The 19,383-nt window shown below is 36.4% G+C and overlaps 1 protein-coding gene across 2 annotated transcripts in view; it reads right to left on the bottom strand.

Annotated features, from left to right (window-relative positions):
* Positions 1 to 1,405: 1,405 nt before the first annotated feature.
* Positions 1,406 to 19,383, bottom strand: part of LOC121319559 (coiled-coil domain-containing protein 91-like) — a 171,910-nt gene continuing 153,932 nt past the window's right edge. The window contains exon 13 of one of the 2 annotated variants that reach the window (XM_041257129.1): positions 1,406 to 2,003. In XM_041257129.1, coding sequence (XP_041113063.1) covers positions 1,881 to 2,003 — 123 coding nt within the window. In that variant the 3' untranslated portion in view covers positions 1,406 to 1,880. The remainder of the gene's footprint in view (positions 2,004 to 19,383) is intronic. The other variant, XM_041257130.1, reaches the window with a different exon arrangement.

Here is a 19,383-nt window from a genome sequence, read left to right as displayed (position 1 = left end):
TTTTTACATTTAGGAAAAATATATATTTTTAATCCAATATGGCATCCAAACCATGTGACTAACAACATATGTTCATTAACATTTACATCTTCCCATAAGCATCTACCAACCTACCCATTCTGGTGAGTTTTCGAGCAAGTTTTGGCAGAAAGAAAAAAAAAATAACAACTAGAGTTGCCAGCAACTTTACGGCTTCCAGTTCCAGTAGCAGTACCAGTACCAGACACTTTAGAAAATAGTGCAGAATGCCAGTACCAGTAACAAACACTTTAGCAAATAGTGCAGAAGCCTAATAATAATAACTAGAGCTGCCAGGCAGTTTTTCCGTCTTCCAATCTCAGTACCAGTTGGAAATTCTGGCACACTGTAGCATTACAGCACAAGTGTCAGTGTTTTATGGAGCACTTTCAATTCAAAATACTGCACTAGTTCATTATCTAACGATACTTTAAACACCATAGTAACCGTGACAATATCTATACACTGTAAGGAGTTAGAAAAGCTACATTTTACATTTAACTTAAGGAGAGGTTAAAGGTCACAGGCAAGGTCATTTGTGGATAGCACACACATGGTTTCCTGTATGTGTTCCATAGTAACCATGACCATATCTGCACTTGTTATAAGGCAGTTTTGAATTTGACTTTAAGGAAATATCAAAAGGTACCGGTCAAGGCAATTTTTGAAAAGAGCATATATGGGTTCCTATATGTTCCACAATAACCATTACCCTATCCACACTTCGTAAGGCGTTATAAGCTAGCTTTACATTTAACCGAAGATTTTGAAAGTTTTTAAAAGAAAAATGTCACTTTTAAATTTAAGAAGAAAATGTAGGTCTGTTGGCCATCTTGTTTTACAAAAGAACACAATTTTTCTCTATTTCAATTCCATTGTCCCCAGGATGATGCCTACTAAGCTCAGAATTAGTTGGTTAAATGGTTTTCAAACAGAAGCAGTTTGATGTTTGGGGCGCATTTCAGTGAATGTGGGTTTGGTTGCTGATGACATATGCAAAGTTTCAGATCAATCAGTTCAATGGTTCCCAAGAAGCATTTTTTGGAAAAATCTGTCAGGCCACCATGTTGGTAATTTTTTTACATCTGAACTGTAATCTACATGGAATGATAACTGCCAAGTTTCATGTTGATTGGTTACACAACATGCGAACAGGAGTAGTTTAAAGTTTTGGGTGGAAAAATGACAAAAACAATAATAATAATAATAATAATAATAATAATAATAATAATAATAATAATAATATTTACAATAACAATAGGCTTCCCAAGCCAGCTTGGAAGCCTAATAAATATAAATGGTAAAAAAGTAAAATACAGTACAGTAATTGCAGACATCAGTGTGTATAGTGATGTGATAGTTTAATTATTGTACTACAAATACAGTGACCTCAAATATAAACAGGGATAGAAAAATACACTTACCACCCCCTCTGAGTTTGGTGGGCTCAATACAGAAACCAGTGGACATTAGTTCACATCACAAAACTATCACACAATTCGCCATAAAAGGCAGTCTCACTTGTAGCCAGTGCAATTGCGCTCAACTTAAATGAGTATTAAATTATTTAATAACAAAGAAAAAACAACATTTAGATAAAAGAGGAATGATTTAAAAAGTATTTATTCTTTGTCAAACTACAGCAGGTTTTAATGCAAGCCCTTTTGAATCAGACCAACCATTCCCAAGAAAGAGATCATAATTAAAGCACTTTTTAGCAGGACTTTCCATCATTATAGGTAAGATAGAATCTTTTTGTCATAATAAAAAGAAAAAAACAAACAAGCCAACCCTCTCAAAGACCCTCACCCTGGCAGTAATGGGACAGCGCTGTAGTCTTCACAGTGCCATTTGAATGTTCTTCAGTTCTTTTCACTGTCAACACCTACAGGCTTATCCTCCATGAGTGCAGTCAGCTGCTGCTGTGCACAGGAAAGAAATAGCTCCAGGCTGGACAGGTTTCGCTGCCTGGTCACTTGGTCAAGCTGTAAGAAAAAGAATAAATGAATGACTTCTTTGTCAAACAGGACCAAACCTTCTGTAACAGGCAGTGTTGTGGGATTCACTGTCATTATGTATTCTGGTCCCTATCAGTGAAATGAGACCAAGTTAAAAGCTCTCTAGCCACGAATGCAAAACAGACCAGCTTTTTGCTGTGGTTATGGCGCTTGCTTGCGATGTGTGTGCTTGACAGTTTGCGCACAGCCTCTTCCCCATTGCACTTCTTAAGCACTAGTTCACATTGCTGATTGAATCACTGGTGGCCCCTAAGAAACTCATTTACAAGATGTCTTCATAGACATTTTCTTTAAATAATGTCACTAATACCCCCTGCACTGGACAAACCTGTAGATAATGGACTGACACAGATGGCTTGAGTGGTGTGTGTGGGTGGTGATGTCAGGTTCAGGAAGCAACATACAGACAGTACCGAGGTTGAAACTGAGACACTGCGGTGCTCAGTGCGTTTATCAAACAAACAAAAGAGTTAAACAAAAAACAGCCCACGGCACTTGAGGCCAAAATAAATAGACAAACAAAACAGACAGTGGACGAACACTAAACACGTACCATGCTGGTGCTTCCAGCATGTTGCAGCAATTGTTAATGTCTCTTACTTTTTGCTTTCTCCTTCTCTCTCCACACCTGTTCTCCACTCACCGAACACACAGTAAAATGTGCATCAATATATACTGTTGTGCCGGGATTCAATTACCAATTAATTATTCACTTGAATCTCGGCACGTGATCTAATTTGTGCAATCCCGTGCTCACATGCTTTATCTGCACGTGAAGTGATTATGCAATCCCTGTGCCTAAATACAACTATATTATTTTAAATCACTACACAGACCCTTTGCACCAATACCTATACACCAACATTAACACACCACATGCAATACATAATACAAAATCCACACATGGGCGGTATTCCTTTGAATTTAGGACACACTTTGTAAACCAATTGTTCTCAAAAATGGCCTGCTTCTTAAATTCGAGTATTGTGATGTGTGTATTAAAATCACCAACAAAAGACGTGCCCGAATACACAAATAGGAACGTAACTGACCTCCCGTGAAAAGAAGCACAAAAACATTATAGTGTCATTAGCTTCCTGAGGAAATTGAAGAGAAGCTTTTACAATTTCAGCATTTTCACATGCCAAGCAATACCACAGTTCACAAAAAAGGAGAAAAAACAGGTGAGAGTAATGGAAATGAGAAGCAGCACATAACTGTAATGTTCTGTGTGACAGCAGACGGCCGCAAACTGCCTTCATACGTCATTTTCTTATATGCGTAATTGAGATTGTATCTTTGTAAATGCATCTTTATTTGATGCTTTCTTTTTTCCTCAAATTGAGGATGGGAAATTTGGGCTGCATCTTAAATTTGAGGGTGTCTTAAATTCAAAGGAATACGGTAGTTGTCAAAATTGAGGCTCACTGGCGTAATTTAGTTTTTGTTGTTATCTTATATATTTCCACGGTTCTCCATAATTTTCATAAAAAGTGTCACCTACATACAGTGTACTCATCCAGAAGATGAAAACCTGTCAATAACCAACCAGCTGCTTCCCCTATTGACTTGCTATGGTTTATTTTTCTAATCCCCGTAGATTAGACGGCGCCTATATATTTTTTAGGTTTATAAACTACACCGGGCCCTGATTACACTGTTATTGAAGTGCAAAGAGTCTGCAGTTATCCTGAATACTTTTGACACTGTTGGCTAAATCAGAAAGTACAAATTAATAATATAAACATTAAAAACTTGTAGCTTTTCTAAAAGAAAAAAAAAATCTATTTTTATTTAACATTCTCCAAGGAGAAATGATCTCATTTTCTAAATAAACATCAATGCCTTTTTTTGGCAATTAAAGGAGACAGCCCTCCAAATATTCCCAGTCTGCAGAACATTATTTTGGCTTGGGCCTGCACACTGTGTCCAACCAAAAAAAGTGCATTTGAAATGAGCAGGTACCCACGTAAGCCTTGGCGTTGGTTTCCTCTATTTGAAACGAGCAGGTCACCCACGTAAGACTGCCGCGGGGCTTCTAGTGTTAAAAGACTCGGCTTCACCTTTGTGACCTGCTTAGATTTGGCAGTGTTACCTTCCTTGTTTAGCACCAGAGTTAAAAAGGTTCAAGCTAATTAAATGATTTAATAAATCATATGTTGGGTTCATATGTGCAGTTTTTTAAACAGGAGCACCAGTAAGGAATCACAGAAGTGTTGGTGGCTTCAAGCTGGAGTATGGGTAATAGCTCCTCTGTTTTGCTTCTTGATTTGTGGAAATTCTCTCATTAGCTATATGACCTTATGCACTGTTATACACTGCACCCCCTTACACAATGTTACTATGAAAGAACAAAGCTGCATTAAGCGTGTTTGATATAAATATTTACTGAACATTTTTCACTGAACCTTTATATTTGTTTTAATGACAGATCTCATCCTTTGATGTCTCTCCTAATGTGCTGATGGCGAAGGGTGTTATTACTTCTAATAACCCAGGACCCTATGCATCATCCCAGCTGCTGCCCTCCCTGACCTGTGCCCTCTTTGTGATCCTGTTGAGCATTGACAGTGTCAGAAACTCATGTACTATATTAAATTTAATTTTAATACTGTAAACTGGAGGCCAAATACTGCAAAATTAGCCACTGTACACTTTGCAGAAGAATTAGCCCCTGGAACGTAACGGTATTGGGATATTTAAATTTTACACACCTTACAGCTGGAAAGTCTTTTAAGTATTTCCTCACCTCTCCCTTACAGAAAATACCATAAAGCCAAGGGGACACTATTCTACACGTTGCCAGAAAACAAGATTTTTTTTGTAGAAAGTGATGTGTAAACTACAAGTTTCTGGCAACTTTGTCAAAGGAGAGTTGATTTTGTTGCAGCAACATTACATCATATTATTAGCCAACCAATGAAAAGTCATGTGATTGCCTGTCTAGTTGACGAGAAAAAATGTCCGTGAAGCAAGTGTGTGATGTCATCAAGGAAAGTCTCCCGATCTATTTTTTTTTCAAGGTGGGTAGAGTCTTATATACATTTACGGTCTCCATTAACAATAAAATGAAATAACTTAAAGACATTTATATTTTAGGTGTTAATACACCACGGTATACAAAAGAAACCTGATAAGACAAGTCAGTGGTCCACATGCGTAAAAGATGACTTCCGCCAGCCATTAAAAAAAACCCGAAAAAAAAACCCAACTACTGGGCAGTATTTAATACGTGATTTATAAAACTACTGCCTGTTTATTTGACGGAGGTATGCAAATGAGCGGTGTCCCTTACTTAGGATGTCAACAGGACATGTCTGGAGGCAGGCAGGTTGTCTGAACTACCGAAATGTCTGGCTCAAAAAAAAAAAAAAAAAGGTCAGAGGTTAGAGGAAATGTACGCGAGTCAGAGGTTAGGGGCAGCGTACGCGAGTCAAAGGTTAGAGGCAGCGTACGCGAGTCAGAGGTTAGAGGCAGCGTACGCGAGTCAGAGGTTAGGGGCAGCGTACGCGAGTCAGAGGTTAGAGGCAGCGTACGCGAGTCAGAGGTTAGGGGCAGTGTACGCGAGTCAGAGGTTAGGGGCAGTGTATGGGAGTCAGAGGTTAGGGGCAGTGTATGGGAGTCAGAGGTTAGAAGCAGTGTATGCAAGTCAGAGATTAGGGGCAGTGTATGCCTTTTCATTTAAAAAATGTTAATATTTTTATATAGCTTATAGATGCACATGTCTTCCTGAAAAAGAACTGTAACCACCAGAAATGTAATTTTTGTCACAGTTCATGTTATTTTACTCTTGGTTGAGAAAAAAAGCATCCTCTAATGTTAGCACACGTTTCCTTTCCAGCACACAAGAAAGTATAGAACTAAGGCACTGGCATGTCAGCAAGCTCCAGTTATTTGTTTAAAATTTTTGAATGACAAATTCCATAGCAAGACAGCACCACACACTTACATTAAATTAATTGTAAAATGGTGAAAAAAGTATGTTTTTATTTGTTACTGTATTCCTTCAGTTTGCAAATAACTGCACAATTCATTCTCATACAATAATGCATCTACACTGTTTCTAATCACTAAATCTGAGAGAAGCGTGTTTATTTTAATAACACTAATCTGTTTTGTGTGTTTAAAACAGCTTTCCTGTTATGTGTCTAAAGCTTATATAGCTGACTAAAAACAATTAAATACAATGAGATACAATGTAAACGCTTCTTTTTTTATGTCTTTCTTTCTTTCTTTGGTGACTGGTGTTTTTTGTGTGCTCACAATTACCTTCTGTGATGTATCGCATGTGCTGTTACATACGGGTGGGGGGGTGGTGGGGGTGGTTATGTTCATATTCAACAGCTGTGTGACGTAGACACGCACCCACCACAAGAGTTGAGAGTTAGTCAGAGATGCGGCTGAGTTGAGAGAATGTGTTCTTGTTCCTTAATAAGCCTGTGATTAAAACACAAGTTTAATTCAATACTGGATTATTCAGTTATTCAAGGACAAACTACATATTACAGTGGCTGATGTGTGGTGTTAGGCTTGCGCCAAACATAGCACTTAGTGTTGAGGCCAAAAATCTGTATTTTGGTCTCATCAGACCAAAGAATCTTCTTCCATTTGGTCTCAAAGTCTCCCACATGCCTTCTGGCGAGATTTGATGTGAGTTTTTTTCAACAAAGGCTTTCTTTTTGCCACTCTCCCATAATGGCCAGTTTTCTGAAGCACCTGGGCTATTGTTGCCGTATGCACAATGTCTCCCAGCTCAGCCGTGGAAGACTGTAACTCCTTTAGAGTTGCCATAGGCCTCTTGGTGGCCTCCCTGACTAGTGCCCTTCTTTCCCAGATACTCAGTTTTTGAGGACGGTCTGTTCTAGACAGATTCACAGTTGTGCCATATTCTCTCCATTTCTTAATAATGGACTTTACTGTGCTCCGGGGGATATTCAATGCCTTGGAAATGTTCTTATATCCTAACCCTGATTAATGCTTTTGAAGAACCTTATTCTGGATTTGCTTTGAATGTTCTACTCTCATCATCATCAATGCATTTAACAGACATGTGTAGGGTTATTCAATTGATCTGTGATAAGCCATTTATGTATCTCAATTACAACTGAGAAATGTATTAATAATAATGATAAACTTGTTACGTACTGTATTTCGTGTTTGTGTATTTGCTGCACATACAGACGGCTTTTGCTGCCTTCATGTTTAATAATAGTCTACATGCTTACCCTTAAAAAAAAGAAGATTATGCATTGGGACTTGTGCAAGTACAGCATTCTAAAAGCATGAAGTTAGTTTAGTTACAGAGCTGTGTGTAATTAGACTGACAGTATTGGGGAAGGTACTGTAGTAGCTGGCGTGACAATGGTTTTGTTGCCCTTTCTGCTAAGTTTTTGTATTAGTTTGCTTTTTCAAAATGTACGGTACAAAATGTACGGTGTGTTTTTTTAAAAATCATACTGTCTTGTAAATAGTTCTGTTTAGATAAACTTTTGTTTCCAAACACAGTAGATTATATGACGACACAGATTAATGTTAAATTCTAATCCACAATAAAGGCCAAGTTCAAAAAGTATATCTTTTTGGTCTGCTTTGCTTGTTCTATTCTGACATTAATATCTGACACACAAATGGTTGGATAACTCCCTATAGTGTTGTGTTCTTCTGTAGAATAGTTGTTAAACAATAAAAAGCAAATTGGCAATCTCAAAGGAACATTAACGCTTTTGCCAAAACATTGATTTTCAACCAATACATTTTGTTTCATATTACAGAGTGATTGCACACTAGAAGCTGAATTAAAAACCTGTTGATTTTAAAATAAATAAAATAATCATTGGCCGATTGATGTGTTGAGAATAAGGAGAGGGAAAGGTCCAAAATAACACCTAGGTTGTTTTTGTGCCTGTGGCAGGCTAGTGAGTGGATAGAGGCCCACAGACAGTCTGGAGTTCATAAAAATAACTATTTTATTATAAACACAAAAATGAAAGGGCACAAGGGCCAAAACAAAGCAATTTAAACACAAAATAAACAAAATAAAGCAAAAATACACTCACAAAAATAAAGGTTTCCAGGCTGGGCAATGCCTTCACTGGATTCAAAACATTCAAAAATCACAAACACCAAAACACCAACCTGCTTCCTCAGCTCCCTCCTCCTAAATGAAAAGCAGAGGCCTCCTTTTATGTCAGGTGGCTGGGCGCTGATTGATCGTTAATTAAACTAATCATCTAATCAACCCCAGCCACCTGAACACAATGAACCAAGGCAGGTAGGGGAATTTAACCCCATCCCTGCCAATTTCTAAAGAGCAGAGCTGTGCTCTGCCACAGTGCCAAACCCCCAAAAAACAGCTAGCAAAACTTTTGTCACATTTGGAACCAATTTAGTTGCAGTCTGGAGCCTTGCATCATAATTTCTCATTTCTCTGTGATTCAGTTGTACAAACAGATAGATTCATTATGATGGTGTGATTGAGGGAGTATTGTGGTTGAGGAATCGTATCGTCATAAACTGCTGGTGTGTACCAGTGGCAAGCCTGTCACGCACCAATACTGGTACATGTACCACAGGTTGAAAACCACTGCTGTAGAGGATATGTCATGAAAAGCCATGACATACAGTATTTATGTTGCAGGCAGACACAATGATCACAAACAAGCCTTTGCTATCCTTCTGTTGTTCACCACTCATGATATCAATATGTATATATCTGGACGTCACTGTTTTTCATAACATATTTTGTTTAAGCCACAAGTGTTTATATTCTATAAATGTCAGTAAGAATACTGTAGCTACCCAAACCCATTTAAAGGCACTGTAATCTAATTTATCACAAGGCAGTACAGATGTTCCTTGTTCCTTTCGTCAGGTGTGCTGGGTGAAGTGCATTCTTCATACCAAAATTTTGAAATTTTTCTAAGTAAAAATTGAGATAAAAGTGTACTTCCAACCTAAAATATTTTGTATGTTGTGGCTATGAACATTATGTAATAGAGTTTGCTTTAATGATATTTGTGGTCCAGTATTTCACAATGAAAAAAAAAAGATCCAGTCACAAAATGAACCTCATTCACTATGATTATTTTATTTTACTGTAAATGCACTCTTACATAAACACTAAATATTAAAGTATTTGTTTTCATAATTTCTGACAGTAAATAGACAGACTGTGTTTCAGCTTTAGTGAATGTGGTTTTAATCTTTGCCTCTCTGTACTGGCCCTAATTTTAATTCCAAGAACGTTATGTACATTTCTGCAAACTTTCCTGCAGGCATCGGACTGACAATTATTCAACTGTATTTATTTTTATAATAACGATATAAATCTCCTATGTGCAAAAAGAGAGAATAAAAAGCTTGGTCAGCATGAGAAACGTTCATTTACAAAGACATTTTTTAACTAAAGTTAATGCCATGTTCAGCGAAAAACTATGTTTCTAATAGATCTACATACTCCTCAATTAGAGGTGGTTTGTCAGAACTCCAAACTGCTGCTAAGAGACTGTCTTCTAGTTACACAATTACTTTCAGTTCCACATATTTTTAAAGCAGTATACAGCTATGGCCAAAAGTTTCGCATCACTCAATAGAATTACCTAAATTTGCTTCATAAAGTCGAATGAAACCTGCTGAAAAATGTTCCGTTAACATATTGAAATACATACCGCTTTCTGGTTTTTCACATACTTGAAAAACTGACAAAAAAAAAAAAAAAAAGTAACATTTCGAATTCTAAAATGAAATACTGTGCTACTATTATGGCTTCTGGTAGACTTTTGCGATCTTATTTTGTAGTTTCTTTGATTACATGATGTTAAATAAAAGATCAAAATTATGTTCATATAGTTTTTTTTTTTTTTAATGCTGTCTCAATCCTAAAATTCTAGATGATGCAACATTTCTGGCCATTCTAGCTGTATATAACTCAAAGACATATTGTATTCTGTAATTTTAAACTGTATTCTGCACTTTTAGATCCATTTGTAGGTTTTGTAAATGTAACAGGACAGAGGCAAGGCGCGAACTGCGAGCGAGCGTCTTAAACTAATTGTAGCTAACAAAATTATTTCATAAATCTTACCTGCTGTGCCCTTCCTTTAGCTAAATAGGTCTCAAATGGTTTTGAAAGAAGCACATGGTATAGCACACATTTATTTTCCTTTTAAAACACCTGGGACTACTTTAGATTCCAGGAAGCTCTTGGTTTCTGTACCTTATTCTGTTTGCACTTGCAGGGTCATTTCACCTCAGCAGAGTGTTCTGGGTCAAAGTATGTTGCTAGCTTAAATTATATCGATCAATAAGGGAAGCAGCTGGTTGGCTGATTAGACATTGAAGGGGTGAGGATACCCTCTAGGTGAAATGGCCAAGCAAGTGCAACACAGAAATGTCTTTAACTTAAAGTAGTACCAGATAGCGTAACAATAGAAACACATTTACTATAACATATGCTGCTTTCAAAATTGCACATTTCAGACATATAATGCATGTGCACAACCTGTAGTTGTTATAGAGCTATATTGTTAACTACATCTACTTTAACTACTAGGCGCATCTGCATTTGTGGTTAATGCTTTTAATCTCATCGTACTGGTAATACAAATTGGGCCTTTTGTGTACTAAGGTTATTAAAATCAAATATTGCATGCGAGTCTCTTCAGAGTATTTCTTTCAGTAAAAACTGTCACTGTTACGTTTACTGAAATGACTCCTCGTGTTATTGGAAATAGTCTCACACTTTCATTCAGCTGTCCATAGGAAACATACTACTTGCTACACAAGAAGTGAACAAGAACTTCCATCAAATTTAAAACAGGATGAGTGGTTTTAACCTATGTGAAATAAAGATCTGTAGTAAAACAATACAAGACTTGTTGCTATGGGAGATAAGAAAACCGCTAGTTCTCCGTTAAGCAACAAGGCCACAATATAGTGTGCTTTGAATAACTGCTGCCTTGGGAATCAATATTAAGCATACCATATAATGGATCAGAGTTGATATTCTAGATTGATCTTTTTCCTTTACTCTAGCACGGTTATCAAGCTTACAATTCAATACGTCGGTATTGTATTGGTGTCCTAGCAATATTGATATTTCTGGAACCTTGCAAATAACTTTTCATTTGTACTTAATTCTATTAACTGACACAGGTAGTTTTGAAACATACAGTATTACTCAATAGTTAGTAGATTGATGAATCTAAAATTAGGCAGAGATGGAAGAAAGGGGTGTGGTCCCAGAGCTACAAACATCCAACAGCTACACACCACTGCAAGCATCAGATCATGCACCTGGTTAAAACAGAAAGCATAGTACTGGTGAGTAATGTATATATGGGACAATGCATTCGCGGTGCCACAGTGATCTGTGCTGGGGCCTCTTTATTTTCTACATAAATAACCTAGACTGGGGCATAGCGCCAAATTGTATGTGCTGTGGTGCCCAAATGTCTTCAATATTATATATAAGCTCTGTTTGAGCTTATATATAATACATGTACATACCTTTTGACGGGAACTAAATCATTATACACAATTTGTTTTTAAAATTCCACCTCATAATGGTAAAATACACTAGAAGCTGCATACCATATCATAATCATATCTCATATCAGATTAACAATTTCATTTTGGAACTGAAAAGAGGCAGAATGTTTTTGCTTTTTACTAAGTGGTAAGTTCACTATGCACTAATCAATAATTCCGTCTATCTTTTTGTATGAACACAAATGTACAATTAAGTTGACTGTTTTTATTTTTTTCAAATTTCCTTATAGTTTGGGAAGTGATTTAATTTATAATCCAAGTTACAACACATGTCTGAAGTCTTACTTGAGCTGCGTATATGCAGTCAATCATTATAATGTAATTTATGCATATTTTCATTATTTGTTGATTTTATTCTTATGTGTTAATATGATAATTGAGATGCACTACTATTATTGTATTCTGTCTTTGCTGCTACTTTAAAAATGGCTCTATCTGAGTTACTGTTTATAGTCGATCAGACTGTGTGTGACTTGAATCTCCTGGCTCTTTAAGAAATTTAAACGCACCATGTTTATGTGTTCTCAGACAGTGGTCAGAGCAGCAACACAGAACTTTCACTTTGGTGGGTTATGGATCCATCCACTTTGTTGTACATTTTCTGTATTCGATGGGGTTTCGTCGTTTATTCTCTACACCATTTTATAGTACAATGTGCCATAGACAAGCAATATATACACATACAAATTAGATATTGTAAGTACACAGTGACGATAATTGTACATAAAAGGTAGATGTTTTATCTAAAAGATATTGTGTTTAATGAAAATGTTACATGTTGTTTAAAAACAAGGTTCTTAAGAGATTATTTTCATTATTTGTTCTCCTAACCTCAATGCACACCCCGAAACATTTTAACAAATAGCAAGCTTGGAAAAATGTGTTCAATGCCGTTCACTAAAATTAGGTATTCAAATACCAAACGCATGCAAGAAGCTACAAGAAACCAATCAGCATTGATGGGCCAAATATCAAAACAATTGCTATTGTGTTAAAAACAAAAATTGAAACAACGTTGTAAGCAAGAAGAAACAATGTTATAGAAAACCAGGGGTGGCCACAAAATCTTTATTTTTGTCCCAGATACATACCATGAACTGCTTTCCATACCATGAACTGCTTTCCATACCATGAACTGCTTTCCATACAATGAACTGCTTTCCATACCATGAACTGCTTTCCATACCATGAACTGCTTTCCATACCATGAACTGCTTTCCTCCACTTATGCAATAATAAAAATGGCAACAGCGATCTCCGGAGTAATTATACAAAACAATATTTTGTCAGAGAAGACTACCAAGGTTATAAATAAAGACTTTATTTAACAATAATACTAGTATTGTTCCTCTGGTTTAAACAGCTAGGATCATTTTTCCTTTCACACGTCACAAAAATTAGAAAAACCTAAACTTACGAAATATTATATTCTGACCCAAACTAAGATAATGCAGACTATGAAATGAAGGATTCAACAATGAAAAGTACAACCAGTCTGCTTTATTGGCATCAAATGGTACAAATTTGGCTTCCGATTTATAAAACAAACACACCAAACCACAGGGAAATGCTTCAGTACCTTCAATCACATTAAAACTAAACACACTGAATTCTGGGTTCAATCATGAAACGTTGAAGAAGGCAGCTGTTCGCAAACTAGTTCAAGCTTTTCTAGAAGTGACTTGGGTCTGTTGTGCCTCCCAGTGCAGATCCTTACTGATCTACATGATTGAGAACACATTATTTAATTGATAATCATGTATGTTATCCCTCTATTTGACAGAGCAGGAATTAAAAAATAAGTATTTAGGGTATAACTAAAAACAGAAAATTATATAGTGCTTCCCAAACTGTTATATGTAGTTTGAATGATACATCAGTAAGTGTTGAATAATTTGCAAGTGAAAGACCTCTTGCAGCCAGTGACAAGTTTTCACCCCAAATCACACCTGAGGTGAAATGTCCAAGTAAGAGCATGTGTTAGAGACTTGTTAAAATAAGGCATGCCCAATTAGAAAATATAAGTCAGACTGCACACGTGAGATCTGCAATGCAAATCAGAATGCAAAAAGTGCAATGTTTATATAATTATTTTGTTAGCTATAAAGTGTTTAATAATATGCTTAAACTTGCTACTGTTTATATAGATTTTTTTGTGATCAATTTCATTCGAAATCGTTTACCAGAGGTCAGATATATTCTGTGAAGAAAATCATCTGGTGATTAGGGTTCCTGGAGGCAAAGCCTATATTAGACCAGAGAGTACCCCAATTAATTTCAGTATCTGATGGTGGTAAATCCCTATTCCAAATTGTGTTAGTTGTTAAGTTTGTGTGAGCCTGTGGTGAGATACACCCCGCCCCTGTCTGTATTTTGTATTCTATTGTATCTTTTAAAATGTATAGTTTACTGTGTAAAAACACAATGTTTTGTTATTATTGTTTACAGCCTGGGGTTAAAATGCCCCACCCAGCTAAAAACGTGAGAACGGTTGGTCAACAGTGAGTGATTTTTGACAAACTGGCTGTTGACCACACATATGAGAAATCAGTGCCGAATGTGGTCAAGGGATAATCTAGGCAATTGCTAGCCAGTTAATCCCTCGGCCACAATATAAAAACAAGCAGCTTTGGCTGAACAAGGTTGGTGTGTTCAGGCAAAAGAACAGGAGAGAGGAGAGGAAAACTAAACTATAAAAACTACTGCTACCTAGCTGACTGCTGTACCAGCACGGTATCTGTTTTGTGTGCTGTTTGTAGTGTATGTCTGTTTTGGCCACCGTGCTGTTGTGTTTTGGAAAGTATTCTGTTTTGTTTAAATACTTTATTTAATAAAGAAGCGAGTGCAATTGCCCCGCAGTACTTGCCTGTTGTATGTTCCATTCATTTGCGGGTCTGACGTCACCCCAAACCCATCCTTACCACACAGCCATAACCGTATCTGCAGTAATCCCATTGTGGCACTGGTACAGTAGTTTAATATTAGACACACCAGTGCATACATCGCACCTGTGTATTAGTTGCTCCCCTAAGGACCCCGAAAAAATGCCTAGAAAATCGACTTATACAACGTTTTTTTACGGTAAGCGGAATTTAAACACATTAGTCTGCAAAATGACTCCCCTCTCTCTCCCTGCATTCCCTACCACTAAATATTTCCTATCCTGCCACAACACCTTTAGGTCAAAGGAATGCACTGTGTAAAAAACTTGTGTACTATTAATAAAATACCATCTGTCCGGCACATCTTTCTTGCTCAGACAGATACGCTTCTGCCCCGTCTTCAGTGTAAGAAATGGGAAAACACCCAGTCAATCCTTTGTGTCTCCTCTTGTCTCACTGCTGTGTGCAGAAATGTAGGAAAACACCACACACACACACACACACACACACAAACAAAGCAATATCCCAATTGAATTAACATGGTTATGTTTAGGGCTCTTTCGGGGGTGAGGCTAAAAATGGAAAACTCAACATGTGCCTTGGGATGAGGGGGATTGCACCATACAAGAAAAATAACCAGGTCCTACCTTGGGGATTTTGAGAGACTGAGAGAGAGAGGGTCAGACAACCATTTTATTGTCCATGGCTAAGGCTTCACCAGACACAACTATTTTGTAAGCATCAGTTCAAGAGGATGGAAGTCAGGAATGTTTTACAGATGAGTTTAAAAAGCCAGGTGGTAAAAAAACACACACACAAAACCAATGAGAGATTAGTGGAGACATACATCTGGTCATAAGTTTTCCAATTAAATGGAGACTATATTTGTCACTTGCTTTGCCCATGAATAAAAATATCAAAGGGCTTTCCTGTCAGGATCCTGTCTGACTTTGGAGGGAGCAAATACCCAGGCTCAGTACTTTGAACACTGACTCACACATCCATTCCTGTAACCTCACTGTCTTGCAGTTTTGCTTACCACAGTGGTATTATCACAATTTATCACTCATAAGTATTCATTACTTACAAAATACAACAAAATAAAAATTATACGTTAAAATGGAGAGAGACATTGTGACTGCGGCGTGAGTCCAAAGAAGAACAACCAGACTAATGCCAGGGTTTAAAGGACAGAGCTATGAAGAACAACCAGACTAATGCCATGGTTTATAGAACTGAGCTATGAAGGGAACTAAGGGAAGGGCTAAGGGAAATAGATACTTCGTCATGCAGAGAGTGGGAAGGGTATGGAATGGATTGCCCAGTTGTTGAGGCAGAATCACTTGGATCTTTTATGACCCAATTTGACAGAGTTTTGGGATTAGCTACTAGGAACTGGACGAGGTTCAACGAGCTCAATGGCCTCTTCTCATTCTTATGTTCTAAACTAAGTCAAGTAGACAAAAGTTTCAATTAAGTGACTGGCTAAGTTCTGCCATCATCAAAATCAGAGTTATTGTATAGTCCGATGAACAGACAGCAAAAAGGTTCCTCTATATAGCCCCAGATTCTGATGCTGTCAGAGCCAAGTTTTACCATAATCGGATAAGAGGTTCTCTACATACAGTAGAAGTAAAAAAGCAGTCGTGACAAATGAACAGACATCTCTCCATATACCCAGAATCTGATACTCATCTGTTCAGACACCATCTGTAACAACTCTGGACTATATTAGACTAGATGACATCCAATTGTACCAGTATTTGCATCTTCTTGTACTTGCACTGAACTGCCCCATATTTTGCTGTATTGTATTACTGCTTTTAATTATAACTATTTTGTAGTTGATTTTACTCTTAAAGGTATCCATATCCATGCTTTTTGTAATTGATCTTATTTGAAATCGTTCTTATCCATTTATCGTACTTATTACGTGCTCTTAATGGAATTTACCCATATAAGCAAATACCTTTACTATAAATTTAACTGCTAGTCAAATTCGCTCTTAACGGTAATTATTTACTGTATTCTTTATTTTGCTCTTATTTGAATTTGATCTTATGTTCTACTGATTTTATTGTGCTTTTATATGCAAGGTGATATTGTGTAATGTAATATTTTGCAATGTGATACTTTGTATTGTAATACTTTGTAGCAACTGTAAGTCATCCGGGATAAGGGTGTCGCTATGAAATAAATAATAATAATAATAATAATAATAATAATAATAATAATAATAATAATAATAATAATGTGTGCTGAAGAATATCCTAACCAAGCTTCATCACTATTGGATAAACGAGTAAAAGTGTGACGGACGGGCAAACAGAAAGGGACCACCCCGTTTCCACTGTCACAAGTGGACGGAGCACTGTCCTTTTATCTGAGCCATACCTGAACCAAGCCGTGAAACTCTCAACACAGGCGTGGGCTCAGATATGCAGTGGACACTAAGTACTGTACTCGCAATAACTTGTCCAAACAAAGTTTCATAGCAATTGGATAAGCAGCTCTCTTCACTGTATTGGTAAAATAAAACTTCTTATACTGTTTTTATGACATTGATACATGTGGATATTAACAACATTTTAATTAATATTTTGGAATAATACTGTAATTAAATGAGAGGACATTGATCATGCCCTTGACCTCAGGCGAAAAACACAAATGTGCTTGTGGCCCACATATTTGAGGACCACTGCTGTAGACGTCTTATTAACTTCTGAATGAGAACAGATAAGTAAGTCATAAGCTTCTGAAAGACTATTTGTTAAGTGAAATCATGTTCCTAAATAATGGTATTATCTTCTTACTGTTGAAAAATAACAACAGCTCCTGAAAGTCTTTCAGAAAGACAAGAGGAAACATTTTGTACACTTTTAACACACGTCTCAAGTTTCAGTAAGTATTTTTTTAAAATGTAACCTTAGAAGGTCTTTGAGGTAAACTTGGTTAAAATCCTGGTTTCCTGCTTTCAGCCTGTTTTTTGTAAAAAGACGTGTATATCGAGGGTGGTGGGGGCTGGTGGTTAAGAATTATATCCTACATTTTTGTAGTGATGCATATATTATATGCAGGATACTTACCTGTTTTAAGGTTCAACCCACTTCTAAACAAGTTCCTTTCTTGGGAATATACATGTTTGACTAAACAAAGATACTTCTTCAGGAAATCACTATTGTGTTTTAGGGACAGTGCCATGAAAAATACTATTCTTATTATTACTAAGGCCTTCCTTAGACTTTTGGAGCACATTTTTAAGCAGCAGTGGGCAACATCTTTTTTGGTAACCTTTAATGACCAGACCTTAAGTCTGAATGCAGTTTTACTTAGATTACAACATGACACAGGGTTTATAACTGGAACCCAACAGATATGAAGCCCATATTACAATGCCCTAGGTCTTTATCAAATGGTATTTTAAAGTACCTGACTTAATTCCTAACCAATTATTTTAACAATATCAAAAATATATTATCATAACTTGGAGAAACTAATATTCAGACTGTTTAGATGGTATAATGAGCAGTATGATGCTAATATTTTGAGTAAAGAGCTTTGAAAATCATTATTCCATAATGATCCACTTTGTTGCTCTGCAGTGAATGTTTCAAAAGAAAGAAACAGTTCTAAAAGTCCACTGAAAACACATATATTTTTGACCTGACAGAGACTTTTGTTTATGCAAATATCTCTCTTGGAAAATTGGAAAAAGGAATATATTGCAGTAATGTGGTGAAAAGCAGTTGTCATCAGTCAACATATGTTTAGGTTTGAACTAGTGAAACCACCAATAACCTAAACTTAAGCTTGTAAAACAAAGAAGATAAATCATGCACATAAACAACGATTTAGAGAGGTGTGTTTTAGAATAACTCGGCTCATTTAATAATAAAAATACACTGTTATGATTTATGCTCAGCGATTCTTGCAAACCTTTTTCCACCTATTATCCCTCTTCAAGAGCATTAGAGTGTGAGGGAGGAATGGTGTTTTGAAACTCAAGTTGGTCTGTGTTCAGAAAATGACAATTTGAAAGGAATATAAAAAAATAAAACAACTGAAACTACAAAATGTCTGAAACCTTGCACTTGATTGGAGACCTATTTTGGTTAATAGTGTATTTAGAAGTAAATACTTATACAAATGTGAAGCTGTCTTATAATGGGCATTTTAATTGAAATATTTTCTTAAAGAAGCATTTTCCAAGGTGTAATATTACAATCCAATGTCGCCACAGTACTAAAAAAAAATGTCATTTCTTTTTGACACAATCTTGGTGAATATTTTCATATTTTTTGCATTGCTTCTTTTTAAATGCCACATTCTTAAAATCTTTGCTAAAACTACTGTATGATAAGTATAACGTTCACACTTACTTGTGCTGTTATTGATTGTAGCAAGTTTATGCAAATCATTGATTTGCATAAACTTGCTACCCAAACCCCCTAACTTATTACCTAAAGTTTGGTGGCATTTAAAATATTTTATCCTTATCCAAATCTTATATATATATATATATATATATATATATATATATATATATATATATATATATATATATATATATATATAGTGCCTTCCATAGTGGACCACCATCACAAAGCGCTTTACAAGATACAAGACTAGGGTGTGTGAATCAGCTGCAGAGTCACTTACAACAATGTCTCACCTGAAAGATGGAGAACAAGGAGGTTAAGTGACTTGCTCAGGGTTACGCAATGAGTCAGTGGCTGAGCTGGGATTCAAACCGGGGACCTCCTGGTTACAAGCCTTTAACCACTTGACCACACAGCCTCGTATTTAGAATCAATTGCAGACCACAGACCACATGCTCTTGCTATAGAACTTTTTTTTTTATATACACGTGAAAGTTACTGTATTGAAATACATTGTATGTAAAGTTTATGTCACAT

Source organism: Polyodon spathula, chromosome 8 (assembly GCF_017654505.1).
Source record: "Polyodon spathula isolate WHYD16114869_AA chromosome 8, ASM1765450v1, whole genome shotgun sequence".
NCBI lineage: Eukaryota > Metazoa > Chordata > Actinopteri > Acipenseriformes > Polyodontidae > Polyodon > Polyodon spathula.
Note: the sequence above shows the minus strand (reverse complement) of the source record. Positions and strands in the feature narration are given on the sequence as shown.